The sequence below is a fragment of the Protomyctophum bolini genome (assembly GCF_963924005.1).
Source record: "Protomyctophum bolini genome assembly, chromosome: 12".
In the NCBI taxonomy this organism is placed as follows: domain Eukaryota; kingdom Metazoa; phylum Chordata; class Actinopteri; order Myctophiformes; family Myctophidae; genus Protomyctophum; species Protomyctophum bolini.
This window is the reverse complement of record NC_137873.1, coordinates 8,218,444-8,233,922: the sequence shown is the minus strand read 5'-3', so window position 1 is coordinate 8,233,922 and position 15,479 is coordinate 8,218,444. Positions and strand designations below refer to the sequence as shown.

At 45.8% G+C, this 15,479-nt stretch overlaps 1 protein-coding gene across 1 annotated transcript in view; it reads right to left on the bottom strand.

Moving 5' to 3' along the window:
• astn1 (astrotactin 1) overlaps positions 1–15,479 on the bottom strand; it is a gene marked incomplete at both ends in the record, with an annotated part of 464,656 nt that overhangs the window by 12,074 nt on the left and 437,103 nt on the right. The window contains 3 exon segments of the mRNA XM_080778845.1: positions 702–861; positions 864–884; positions 4,791–4,891. Of these exon segments, the coding sequence (XP_080634971.1) occupies positions 702–861; positions 864–884; positions 4,791–4,891 (282 nt within the window).

Here is a 15,479-nt window from a genome sequence, read left to right as displayed (position 1 = left end):
CACACCCTGCCTTCCGCCAAACTCACACTAAACACACCAGACACTCACACACACTACACACCCTGCCTTCCGCCACTCGCACTCCACAGGACGTTCCAATCATAGACATAATATGAACGGGTATACTTTTCGTTGAGCCGGGCTGTAAAGTAAAGGATATATATATTTAGTTACCTGGGTCCCAGCTCTAAGCAGAAAGGATATATATTTTATATATTTAGTTACCTGGATCCCAGCTCTAAGCAGAAAGGATATATATTTTATATATTTAGTTTACCTGGGTCCCAGCTCTAAGTAAAGGATACATATTTAGTTTACCCGGGTCCCAGCTCTAAGCAGAAAGGATATATATTTTATATATTTAGTTACCCGGGTCCCAGCTCTAAGCAGAAAGGATATATATATTTTATATATTTAGTTACCTGGGTCCCAGCTCTAAGTAAAGGATACATATTTAGTCACCTGGGTCCCAGCTCTAAGTAAAGGATATATATTTTATATATTTAGTTTACCTGGGTCCCAGCTCTAAGTAAAGGATACATATTTTATATATTTAGTTTACCTGGGTCCCAGCTCTAAGTAAAGGATACATATTTAGTTACCCGGGTCCCAGCTCTAAGCAGAAAGGATATATATTTTATATATACCTGGGTCCCAGCTCTAAGCAGAAAGGATATATATATTTGATATATTTAGTTTACCTGGGTCCCAGCTCGTCCTCACACCTCCAGGTGAACTCCCCAAAGCTCTGGTATCTCTGGTTGTAGTGGTAGAGGACCCGGTGCAGCGTGGGAGCGCCCAGGTCCATCAGCGTGTTGTAGGCCGTCTGCTGCTCCTTGCCGCTGGTGTAGCCGTTGAAGAGTTGTAGATCTTGTCCGCTATCTCTGTGTGTGGAGACGGAGAACAATGAACAATGAACAATGCAGCAGACGCTCTTAACCCATTCTGACCTGAGATCAGATTCATGCGAGGTTTCCACTGGACACACACTGGTCTGATTAACCCACTCTGACCTGAGATCAGATTCTAAAAAATGTCAGTCGTTCTTCGATTTTTCAAAAATAGCAGACCTACAAGCTCGTAGCGCGCCACTCGGTGGCGCGCTATGAGCTTGTAGATCTGCTATTTTTCAATAGCTAAAGCACGACATGATGCCAAACACCAAAATGGGTTCCCGGCCAAAATGGGTTAAATCCAGAGCGACTTACATTAAGCAAGAACAACAAAAAAGCATGGGAATACATCACATTAAAAAAGCATTTATCATGAAACGTAACAGTGGAATATCTATATGATGAAACTATACATATAAACTATACATGTATACTATACTATGCAATACATATGTTGCTATGACTACATACAATGCAAATATTGTGCTATCTACTACATAACATGCTATAAGTCTGTATCAAATGCTATCTAAGTCTACAGAAATGCTATCTAAGGGGGAAGAGTAAAGGGCAGTCCATACTGTCTCCGACCGTCAAACTTTTCGTCGGAAAGCTCCGGTACAGCATGACGTCACTCGCAACTTCCGAAACGCATTCCTCCGAATCTTTGTTCCCGAAAGCTGCGCTCCCAGATGTTGTGACTCGCCCAACTCTACTTCGGAGAAAAAAAAAAAAAGTCTGATCTTTCCGACGAAAAGTTCGGTGCATGGTCAGAGACAGTATGCACTGCCCTTATGTGCTATACGGGCCATTGTGGTGTCTGAAAAGGTGGGTTTTGAGACTACGGCGGAAGATATAGGGAGTGATGCTGCAGTTCTGACTGCAACGTGGAACAACACAGACAGTGTTGATGAGCACACAGACAGTGTTGATGAGCACACAGACAGTGAGATCTCGGGACGTGCAGAGCGTGTTAGAGGGGCAGGGGCTGAAATCCCGTAAGAGGGGGCACTTTTGGACAAAATAGCAAAAAATAGCTGATCTACAAGCTCACAACGCGTCGCATTTATGATATTTTCGGGGCGCAACCCGGCACGCTTTAGCTAGTGGAGATGCGGTGTAACGACATGGAGGATTTGTCTAAACAAATTAGTCCAACGCAAAAATAATACCGTGTTCAAGTTCAGGAGACTTCGAGAAAAAATATCAATTCTCCTGATTGGTGCTTCCAGCATGGCATGGAAAGGAGAGGAGGCCATTTGCATTTCTTTCAGCGTGGTAAATGCTGCATTTGTGGTCTGGAGAGGGCAGTTGTTTTAAAGACGAGTAAATGGGCAGGGGCTGAAGCCCCCATTGATGTCTATGTGTGCACGCCCCTGGATGTGAGATCTGGGCACCGTTGACCTCGAGAAACCATGACCTCGAGAAATGCAGGATGAACACCAAACCGAGACCCTACACACAGAGTTCTGCAAATCCATTATCGGGGAACCAGCGAAAAACACCAAATAATGCATGCAGGGCAGAATTAGGACGATACCCACTCATAATCAAAATAAAAAAAAGAGAGCACTTAAATTCTACAACCACCTAAAAGAAAGTGACCCAGATGCACTCCATAACAAGAAACTCACACACAGTGAAACCCTAGAGAGATGCCCCCCCTCAGCCAGCTGGCCCTGGAACTCTGTGCACAAACACAAACAGAGCCAGCAGATAGAAAGCCCATTGGACAAAAAAAAACAAATTATAAAACAGCAAAAGGAAAACTATCACATTGGAAAAAGCAACAAAAAGGACAGTATATATATATCTGGCCCTAAACAGAGAACTCACAGTGGCAGAATACCTGAGTGCCGTGACCGAACCAAAGACACATCTTAACTAGGTATACAGACTCAGTGAGCACAGTCTTGCAAATCGAGAAGACAAACTATGCTCCCACTGCACACAAAATGAAGTGGAAACTGAGCTACATTTCTCAACAATCTATCCACTGTACCAAGACATCAGAGACACATACTTCCCACAGATACTTCCCCCAGATATCTGCTGGGCGAAGTACAACAATGTGCAAAACACAGCAGCAAGATTTGTGAGCTGCTCCGATAGGAGAAGGATATCAAATGGAACACAACCACCCTAAAGACTAATCATTGTGTGAATCCCTGCACTATCTGCATCGAGTGATCTTGTTACATAGAAACGGATTTATTGGAGATTCTGACTTTCAATATTATTGTACATCTTTTATTATATTGTTCCACTTTTTGCCATGGCAATGTAAACGTAAGTTTTCTCATGCCAATAAAGCCCTTTGAATTGAATTGTCTGCTGTGTAGCTGAGCACCCTGTCTGTCTGCTGTGTAGCTGAACCTGTCTGTCTGCTGTGTAGCTGAACACACTCTTTGTCTGCTGTGTAGCTGAACACACTGTCTGTCTGCTGTGTAGCTGAACACACTGCCTGTCTGCTGTGTAGCTGAACACACTGTCTGTCTGCTGTGTAGCTGAACACACTGTCTGTCTGCTGTGTAGCTGAACACACTGTCTGTCTGCTGTGTAGCTGAACACACTGTCTGTCTGCTGTGTAGCTGAACACACTGTCTGTCTGCTGTGTAGCTGAACCTGTCTGTCTGCTGTGTAGCTGAACACACTGCCTGTCTGCTGTGTAGCTGAACACACTGTCTGTCTGCTGTGTAGCTGAACCTGTCTGTCTGCTGTGTAGCTGAACACACTGCCTGTCTGCTGTGTAGCTGAACACACTGTCTGTCTGCTGTGTAGCTGAACCTGTCTGTCTGCTGTGTAGCTGAACACACTGTCTGTCTGCTGTGTAGCTGAACCTGTCTGTCTGCTGTGTAGCTGAACACACTGTCTGTCTGCTGTGTAGCTGAACACACTGTCTGTCTGCTGTATAGCTGAACATACTCTGCCACCATCATCGGGACAAAGATGTTTGTATTTGGCGGCTGGGGGTACCTGGGGGGTACCCGGGGGTACGGAGTATTGAGTACAAACATCCCATCAGAGTGTTTGATTGCGTGCGTGAGTGCGTGAATGGGTGAATTGGTGAATGTAGTGCACAATCTATGTAAAGGTCTAGGGATGTGTGTGTGCGTGTGTGTGTGTGTGTGTGTGTGTGTGTGTGTGTGTGTGTGTGTGTGTGTGTGAATGGGTGATTGGGTGAATGTAAGGTAAAGCGGCGAAAGCGCCTTGGTTATAAAGGCAGTGCCGTTATGAATCATACAACATGTTATGAATCACACAACATGTTATGAAGCATACAACATGTTATGAATCACACAACATGTTATGAATCATACAACATGTTATGAATCATACAACATGTTGTGAATCATACAACATGTTATGAATCACACAACATGTTATGAATCACACAACATGTTATGAATCATACAACATGTTGTGAATCATACAACATGTTATGAATCACACAACATGTTATGAATCACACAACATGTTATGAATCACACAACATGTTATGAATCATACAACATGTTATGAATCAAACAACATGTGATGAATCATACAACATGTTATGAATCACACAACATGTTATGAATCATACAACCTGTTATGAATCATACAACATGTTATGAATCACACAACATGTTATGAATCATACAACATGTTATGAATCATACAACATGTGGTCCCGCATCTTCACGGTATCTACTGTATCTCCGTCTGTCAGGAACGGATCGGCTACAACACGCCATGTCCAACTGGAACCTGTTTTCACAGCATGCCGAGTTCGTCCTGACAGGAAGAGCAGTGTGGAGTCAATGTGCAGATGGTTCCGTGTGCGTGTGTGTGTGTGTGTGTGCGTGTGTGTGTGTGTGTGCGTGTGCGTGTGCACACGCGTGTGCGTGTCCTCACCTTGAGCCTTCACGTCATCCACAGCTGGACACGGGGTTTTTATGGTGACCTCACTGGGACGAGAACGCCGCCCTGTGTTGTCTACTGCCCACAGCCGGAACCTGTGCACGCACACACACACACACACACACACACGTGCATGCACACACACGCACACGCACACACACACAGACACACACACACGTAAAATACCACAGCACTTGTCTCATTAAGCTAATAGCAGCTGTTGGACATCGTGTGTCCCGTATCATTGATCATGAGTCATTTCTAGGCTGCATTTTGGTAACCAATTAATCTGTTGCTGCTTTTGAAATGGAAATTTGTCTGGACCGTTCTTCAGCCACTTCAGAAGGCCGTTCTGTGTGCGTAGCCAGCGTACTGGAGTGTGTGTGTGTGTGTGTGTGTGTGTGTGTGTGTGTGTGTGTGCGCGTGCGTGCGAACAGTTCCAGTCCAGTGCTTGAGGGTTGAATAAATACATGACTATCCTTCCAGGTCTGTCGATAACAGACGCGCCATTCCATTGTGGTTAAATCTGGTGTTGAACATCACCACGGAGGTTGATTAAGAAGAACCCCAGCAGTAAAATAATAATAATATATATATATATATAATATATATATATATATATATATATATATATATATATATAGGCTATACCTCTTTATAGTAACTTGAGATCATGAGATCAAATAAGGAAGAGTACATATATCAGAATAATTTTGTTCAACTTCCGAGCCAGTGTTTGCGTTGTAGCTGATCCAATAAGCACCAGCTCAGTGGCCTTGTGGTTAGAGTGTCCGCCCTGAGACTGGGAGGTCGGGGGTTCGATCCCCGGCCGGGTCATATACCAAAGACTCTAAAAATGGGACCCAATGCCTCCCTGCTTGACACTCAGCATCAAGGGTTGGATTGGGGGGTATAAGTCCCTGCGACATACTAGCGTCATGTCCAGGGGGTGTACTTGTACATCAAGCTGCCTCACGCTACAGGAACAGGAGATAGGCTCCTGCCCCCTATGGGCCTCATGGCTACAGAAACAGGAGATGGGCTCCTGCCCCTATGGGCCTCATGGCTACAGAAACAGGAGATGGGCTCCTGCCCCCTATGGGCCTCATGGCTACAGAAACAGGAGAAAGGCTCCTGCCCCTATGGGCCTCATGGCTACAGAAACAGGAGATAGGCTCCTGCCCCCTATGGGCCTCATGGCTACAGAAACAGGAGATAGGCTCCTGCCCCTATGGGCCTCATGGCTACAGAAACAGGAGATAGGCTCCTGCCCCCTATATGGGCCTCATGGCTACAGAAACAGGAGATAGGCTCCTGCCCCCTGTGGGCCTCATGGCTCGGCAAGGCTACTATGATCCAATAAGCTGGAAAACACAACGGATTGATTGACCGTCATAACGTGCTGTTATAGCTTGTCAAGCTGCTGTTTTCGAGCAAAAACCTATTATCGCCCACAACACGGACGCTATTCGTTCCAACGTGGTTGAAGTGGCGAGATGGTTGAGGCCGCGACCGCGAGCGGCCAGATGGGTGGGCCGACCGCGGACACTTTCAAGTGGGCCGGAAACGGGTGGAGAACCGCTCGGGATCTACATAATCACGCTGGGAGCAAGAACTGTGTCTCACCATGTTTGTCTTAAACCATTTTGGGCGGGGACCCCTTTTGGTATAAGCAATAAGCATTAGGCCTATGTTAATAGCAGACCTACAAGCTCGTAGCGCGCCACCGAGTGGCGCGCTACGAGCTTGTAGGTCTGCTATTTTTTTTAAATCGTGACAATGTGCCTCAAATCTTTGAATATTAGTTTCAGTTTTTAACTAAAATCTTTGCTTCTGGGAGGTCCCTGGAACCACATATTTTCAGATGGCGGTCGGCGGTATATTACATATAATTCTTGGGTCCTTGATATGAAATATTGAGAACCACTGATTTAGAAACATGAGGTTTTTCAGAGAAAAAAAAAGGCATTTTAAAAAGACATTTATCAAATTTCGACGTCAGGCCTAAATGGGTTAAACGGCGGGTGATTCATTAACAACAACAACGACAATGACAACAACAACAACCGCAGAATACAAAAGAAGTTAAAAATAAAGCTGGCAATATGTTCCAACCAGTTGTGCACTGGCTATAGCAGACAGCCGACAGTGCATGTGTGCGCACGCACGGACACACACACGCACGCCACTTCACTACATTCTGAAAACATTTTGCACATTCCAGTTGCACTGCAGGATTCTTTGTGGAATTAAGTCGGACCATGTGTGCGTTCTGACTTCTATCTATGCTATTTGCATACAGATATATATCACTGTGCGTTCTATGACTTCTATATCTATGCTATTTGCATACAGATATATATCGCTGTGCGTTCTATGACTTCTATATCTATGCTATTTGCGTACATCGTTGTGTGTTCTAACTATCTATACCATCGCGGTGCTGAAACCTCTTAACTTCATTCAGGACGGGAACCCATTTCGGTGTTTTAAGGATTATGTCATACTTTAGCTATTGAACAATAGCAGATCTACAAGCTCGTAGCGCGGCACTGAGTGGCGCGCTACGAGCTTGTAGGTCTGCTACTTTTTTGAAAAATCACGAAAATGTGTCGCGGATCTTTGAATATCATATTCTTTCAGAGCGAACGTTTTTAACTCAAATCTTTGCTTCTGGGGGGGGGGGTCTCCTGGAACAACATATTTTCAGACGGGGGTCCGCGGCCAAATACAGATAGTTCTGGGGGTCCTTGACATGAAAAAGGTTGAGCACTATACTGACATAAAAAACAGGTTTTTCAGAAAACTAAAGGCCTATTCATAGTCTGGATTTTCAGTGGTGAGGTGACCACCGCTCCGGTGGTGAGCTGACCACCGGAGCTGAAATAACGTTGAGCGGTGGTGAGTAAAAACAGAGAGAAGGGCTGGAGCGGTGGCGGTGGTTTGCTCTTCACCGCGGCTCGGTACGTCAGACCAACGTCCTAATTGATCACACTGCAGCGTCACACACCCACGAACCAATCACAGACCAACGTCCTACTTGATCACACTGCAGCGTCACACACCCACGAACCAATCACAGACCAACGTCCTAATTGATCACACTGCAGCGTCACACACCCACGAACCAATCACAGACCAACGTCCTAATTGATCACACTGCAGCGTCACACACCCACAAACCAATCACAGACCAACATCCTAATTGATCACACTGCAGCGTCACACACCCACGAACCAATCACAGACCAACGTCCTACTTGATCACACTGCAGAAAAAAACATGTCCCACACATAAGAGCACTTGTAAAGTGTAAAGTTAAAAATTCTTATGACATTAATTTCATTATACATTTTTTCATATTCCATCTGAATTAGTTAAAAGCAGGCTCTGTACCCAAAAAAGCCTGTATTTAGCCTGTCCCCAGCAAGTGGTCACAATTTCAAACTGCCAAAAAAGTGTCTAATATACTGTCACAATCACATAAATATACATACTAAATGAAAGTAGATTGTCAACATCATAGCAAACAATATACACAGTTAATTTTAATTTATACTTTCCAATAAATATCTCATATCAAATGTGTGTCCCACATCTCCGTCAACTCCGTCAGGTTTTTTAAAAGTCTTAAATTAATCAGAATATATTGTCGACAGATTTAGCCTGAAGACTCCTTTTCCAAGTCATGTTTAGTTGCAATTTGTTGCAACAGTGGAGCACCTGGTCTGACAAGCATTCAATTGTTTGATATTTTAAACAAATAATGTTGATATCAACTGAAGAAAAAACTAAATGGCTGAGTGTAAAATGAACACTCTCAAATCAATAAGGGTCCATTTAACTCAACATCATTTAGCTGGGGACCCCACTAGGGTGGTCCCCTCACCACTGGGACCCCCTCAGGGACCACTAGGGTGGTCCCCTCACCACTGGGACCCCCTCAGGGACCACTAGGGTGGTCCCCTCACCACTGGGACCCCCTCAAGGACCACTAGGGTGGTCCCCTCACCACTGGGACCCCCTCAGGGACCACTAGGGTGGTCCCCTCACCACTGGGACCCCCTCAGGGACCACTAGGGTGGTCCCCTCACCACTGGGACCCCCTCAGGGACCACTAGGGTGGTCCCCTCACCACTGGGACCCCCTCAGGGACCACTAGGGTGGTCCCCTCACCACTGGGACCCCCTCAAGGACCACTATAGGGTGGTCCCCTCACCACTGGGACCCCCTCAAGGACCACTATAGGGTGGTCCTCTCACCACTGGGACCCCCTCAGGGACCACTAGGGTGGTCCCCTCACCACTGGGACCCCCTCAGGGACCACTAGGGTGGTCCCCTCACCACTGGGACCCCCTCAGGGACCACTAGGGTGGTCCCCTCACCACTGGGACCCCCTCAAGGACCACTATAGGGTGGTCCTCTCACCACTGGGACCCCCTCAAGGACCACTATAGGGTGGTCCCCTCACCACTGGGACCCCCTCAGGGACCACTAGGGTGGTCCCCTCACCACTGGGACCCCCTCAGGGACCACTAGGGTGGTCCCCTCACCACTGGGACCCCCTCAGGGACCACTAGGGTGGTCCCCTCACCACTGGGACCCCCTCAGGGACCACTAGGGTGGTCCTCTCACCACTGGGACCCCCTCAGGGACCACTATAGGGTGGTCCTCTCACCACTGGGACCCCCTCAGGGACCACTAGGGTGGTCCCCTCACCACTGGGACCCCCTCAGGGACCACTAGGGTGGTCCCCTCACCACTGGGACCCCCTCAGGGACCACTATAGGGTGGTCCTCTCACCACTGGGACCCCCTCAGGGACCACTAGGGTGGTCCCCTCACCACTGGGACCCCCTCAGGGACCACTAGGGTGGTCCCCTCACCACTGGGACCCCCTCAAGGACCACTAGGGTGGTCCTCTCACCACTGGGACCCCCTCAGGGACCACTAGGGTGGTCCTCTCACCACTGGGACCCCCTCAGGGACCACTAGGGTGGTCCCCTCACCACTGGGACCCCCTCAGGGACCACTAGGGTGGTCCCCTCACCACTGGGACCCCCTCAGGGACCACTAGGGTGGTCCCCTCACCACTGGGACCCCCTCAGGGACCACTAGGGTGGTCCCCTCACCACTGGGACCCCCTCAAGGACCACTATAGGGTGGTCCTCTCACCACTGGGACCCCCTCAAGGACCACTATAGGGTGGTCCCCTCACCACTGGGACCCCCTCAGGGACCACTAGGGTGGTCCCCTCACCACTGGGACCCCCTCAGGGACCACTAGGGTGGTCCCCTCACCACTGGGACCCCCTCAGGGACCACTATAGGGTGGTCCCCTCACCACTGGGACCCCCTCAAGGACCACTATAGGGTGGTCCTCTCACCACTGGGACCCCCTCAGGGACCACTAGGGTGGTCCCCTCACCACTGGGACCCCCTCAGGGACCACTAGGGTGGTCCCCTCACCACTGGGACCCCCTCAGGGACCACTATAGGGTGGTCCCCTCACCACTGGGACCCCCTCAAGGACCACTATAGGGTGGTCCCCTCACCACTGGGACCCCCTCAAGGACCACTAGGGTGGTCCCCTCACCACTGGGACCCCCTCAAGGACCACTAGGGTGGTCCCCTCACCACTGGGACCCCCTCAAGGACCACTAGGGTGGTCCCCTCACCACTGGGACCCCCTCAGGGACCACTATAGGGTGGTCCTCTCACCACTAGGACCCCCTCAAGGACCCCTTGGGTGGTCCCCTCACCACTGGGACCCCTCAAGAACCACTAGGGTGGTCCCCTCACCACTGGGACCCCCTCACTGGGACCCCCTCAAAAACTAGGGTGGTCCTCTCACCACTGGGACCCCTCGAGGGGTGGTCCCCTCACCACTAGGTTGAAAACCACTGTAGTCATGATGAATCCACATGAAACTATATATACCATTAGTGACGAGGTTACCATTTCCTGGATTAATATCGCCATCTAGCGGCTCAAAGTACAAACTGCATCCACCTGCCACCCTTCTTCAACCCCCTGGAGATAAACATGGAGGGAGGCTGAAGTGGTCCCCAAACCCTTTTCATGTCGAGGACCCCCAAGTTGACCCTCATTAGCCCGCGGACCCCCCATTTGAACCCCCCATAAGAGAAGATTTGTACGACCCCAGCAGTGATTCTCAACCAGTTTAATTTGAAGGACCCCCCCCCCCCCCCCCGGACCCCCCATTTCTATCTCTGGGACCCCAATTTATATTGTAAAATTAATTTTAATTTAACTCTGAACATTTTTGACACTCTCAGAGTTACAGAACCATAAGGGTCCATTTGGTTATACAAACTATCATTTAGCTGATGGGGAACCACTGGAACTCCCTCAAGGACCCCTGGGGGTCCCCGGACCCCACTTTGGGGAACCACTGCTTTACTGTGAAGTGGCCCCATTTGACAACGACGGCCGTTCACATTGACTTCTGTCTTCTGCAGTGTTGTTTTCGTCGACTAAAACCAAGAGGTCTTGGTAGGAAGGGACTAGTGGACAAGAGTACAATTAGTTGCATGCTGAAAATAGCCGATCTACAAGCTCGCGACGCGTCGTGAACTTGTAGATCAGCTGTTTTCAGCAAGTGTAAAATCAGTCACCACGACGGCATCAAGGCCCGCCAAAACACACTTTAGCCGACTAAATCACCTGTAGATTCAGTCGACTAAAACCTTATGACATTTAGTTGCTGGACCCCCTCGAAAACGAGATATCCTTTCTCAATAAAGGTTCATATACATCACCCATTCTTGAGATAAGGGACAAAACTTTTTTCAAACTGGATTTTTTTTTTTTTTAAGATACATTCAAATCAAATAGATGTATTTGTAGACACAGGTCTCAACTACCAATCTTGAGAAGGAACAGGTTTTTCGCATAACATTTCTTTCTAAAATGGGACATTTATGCACTTAATACCTGATTCATGTCAACTCCGTCAGACACACTAAAATCCCTTTTAATTGAATTTTATCATTTCAACAATAATATAAAGTCCTCAGTTATCTTATAATGGCTTTCAGTAATCAAGTTAAGTAATACAAATCTTTTAATATTATTTTGTTCCAATATCACACTATTATGAAATATCCAATTTCTCAAAACCGTCATTTCAACCTTTATTTTCAATATTATAACATGAAAACCATGTAAAAAAAAAAAAAAAATCATCATTACGTATCATTTCAGTTGGTGTTTCAATACATAAGCACAAAAGATTTGACAGCGAATTTTCTATTTCTTTGGAAATTAACAAAAACATCACGGGACGAACGTCTGACGGAGTTGACGAACATCTGACGGAGTTGACAAGTTTAACTGATTTAGGTTCTAGACCACCTAGGATCTTGATTCTGGTGACTAATCCCACATTTTCAAGGATGAGGAATATAGTGGTACTATTTAGATTTGCCCTGCGAACATGGCAGCCATTTTTCAAAATGGCCGCCAACTTTCTGTTATTTCCCAATAACTCAAGTTCTACACCACCTAGGATCTTGATTCTGGTGACTAATCATACATTTTCAAGGATGTGGGATACATTGGTACTATTTAGATTTGTCCTGTGACCATGGTAGACATTTTTCAAAATGGCCGCCAACTTTCTGTTATTTCCCAATAACTCAAGTTCTACACCACCTAGGATCTTGATTCTGGTGACTAATCATACATTTTCAAGGGTGAGGAATACAGTTGTACTATTTAGATTTATCCTGTGACCATGGATGGTAGACATTTTCAAAAATGGTGGACCTGCTATTATTTTACCAATTTACTCAGGGAATATTATCAGAATAATATAAAATCTGTGAATACATTTCTTACCAAGAATTTTCTTCACCAATGTTTGTAAAGGTGTCTACTAACATATCCCACATTGGTTTCTATTTGACCACCCTAGGGGCATGTTTGACAGCTGCTGAAAGTTGGGTACCATCAACAACCAATATAAGGCTAAATGTTCTAAATTTCATTATGCTTTAAGTAGCATGTGGCATGTCAAACTAGGGGCTTTTCATGATTCTGGATCCATTCCAAGCATTAGTTTTGCACAAAAAACACTACGTTGGCTAAAAACGGCCATAGCCATCATCACAGATGTGATGAGGTCAGCACATGTCGGCACATTTGGGCAAGTGGCTATGGCCAAACTAGGGGGTCTATGGCCAAACTAGGGGTCAAACTCCTTGGGCTAAATTCGGTGAGGTGAACAGTGAGCAGTGAACAGTGAGCGAAAGACTGAAGACAGAAGATTTGGCTTCAGGACCATCAGGCAGGATGTGCAGACACTGAAGGCATCAGTGTCTTTCTCTGTGTCCCCAGCATGTCAACCAAAGCAATGTTACCAAATCAAAGGAGCCTTCACCTCATGTCACCTGGGGCTGGGTGAGCAATCGTATCCTGTATCTAAACTCACAACTAAATACAGACACTTGGCCAGACTGCCGTTTGAAAGGGTCAAACCCCTCATCCTGATTGGGGAAGACCACCCCACCTAATCACACCAACCGAACAAGTGAGGTTGGGGCCTCCAGGTGGGCCAGCAGCCATCTGCACAAGACTGGGCTGGACCCTGCAGGAAAGCAATCTCCAGCCAAGACAATGTAAGTTGACTATAACAGAGCCCCAGAACACAGAGCTCAGGAGAAGGATGGAGAAACACTGGCAGGAGGCCACCAAGATACAATGCCCCAGAGACCCAGAGTGTGCCACCACTGGCAGTAAGGAGATCAACTGCTGCAGCAAAGATGTCATGAAAGGCAAGTCTCCACCAAAAAAACCCTGAACCTAATCGGGGTGTCAAGAGACCAAAGTTTCTCCCCCACAGTTCCCTGCAGTGGCCAGTGAAGTCAAACTGTGCATCTGTACCTGAAAGGGGCAAGTCAAAGGCCAGAAAGCCCACCTCCTTTTAATGTCCTGTCAGTAGAAACTCAACCTGCACCTGAAATAAGCTTTTACCTCTCCCAGAGAAATTCATCCTTGAAAATGTAATGATTAGTCGCCAGAATCAAGATCCTTGGTGGTCTAAAACTTGAGTTATTGGTAAAATAACAGCAGGTTGGTGGTCATTTTGAAAAACAATGGCTGCCATGGTCACAGGACAAATCTAAATAGTACCACTGTATTTCTCATCTTTTAAAATGTATGATTAGTCGCCAAAATCAAGATCCTAGGTGGTCTAAAACTTGAGTTATTGTAAAATAACAGCAGGTGGCGGCCATTTTGAAAAAAAAAAAAGGCTGCTATGGTCACAGGACAAATCTAAATATTACCAATGTACCCCACATCCTTGAAAATGTATGATTAGTCACCAGAATCAAGATCCTAGGTGGTGTAGAACTTGAGTTATTGTAAAATAACAGCAGGTGGCGGCCATTTTGAAAAATGGCTGCCATGGTCACAGGGAAAGTCTAAATTGTACCACTGTATCCCTCATCCTTGAAAATGAGGTCTTAGTCACCAGAATCAAGATCCTAGGTGGTGTAGAACTTGAGTTATTGTAAAATAACATCAGGTGGCGGCTCTTTTGTAATATGGCTGCCATGGTCACCACGAGACAAATCTGTGATGGCCCCATAGCCAAAAATGTTCCTTAAGGCATGCTCTAACTGTGTGCCAAATTAGAATACTGCCCATTATTCAAAAACAATCATTTTATTGTTTTAGGAACACTTTTGTCAACTCCGTCAGATACACGTCAACTCCGTCAGACACAAAATCTGACGGAGTTGACGTCTGACGGAGTTGACAAAATAGAATTTGTTTTCATCTTAACCCTCTTTAGTACAATGTAGCCATTTTGTTTTTGCTTAATTTTGTTAGCTAAACCTAACCCCTAAACTAAAATAATAAACATTATTTTGGAATTCTTAACAAAGATCATAAAAATGTGCAGACGGAGTTGACATGTAAAAGCTGTGACCACATTGTTATCAACATTGTTTGTTTAAAATATCAAACAATTGAATGCTTGTCAGACCAGGTACTCCACTGTTGCAACAAATATAAATGGGACTTGGAAAAGGAGTCTTCAGGCTAAATCTGTCGACAATATTTTCTGATTAATTTAAGACTTTTAAAAAAACCTGACGGAGTTGACGGAGACGTGGGACGAACATTTGATATGAGATATTTAATAGAAAATATAAATTAAAATTAACTGTGTATATTATTTGCTATGTTGTTGACAATCTACTTTAATTTAGTATGTATATTTATGTGATTGTGACAGTATTAGACACTTTTTTGGCAGTTTGAAATTGTGGCCACTTGCTGGGGACAGGCTAAATACAGGCCTTTTTGGGTACAGGGCCTGCTTTTAACTAATTCAGATGGAATATGAAAACAATTATAATGAAATTAAGGGCATAATAATACACAACTGTATTACACTTAACTTTGCAAGTGCTTTTATTTTTATTAATTAATTTATTTTTTACATAAAATAAGGCTCTTATGTGTGGGACATGTTTTTTCCACTTTTGTCCCTCATCTCAAGAATGAGTGACATGCATTGCATTCACTTTATATTTTTATCTATTTAACCTTTATTTAACCAGTAAAAACCACACTGAGACTGAAGTTTCTTTTACAAGTGTGAACTGGCCAGGACAAGAGGCAAAATAAATCTGCCAGTGACAAAAAA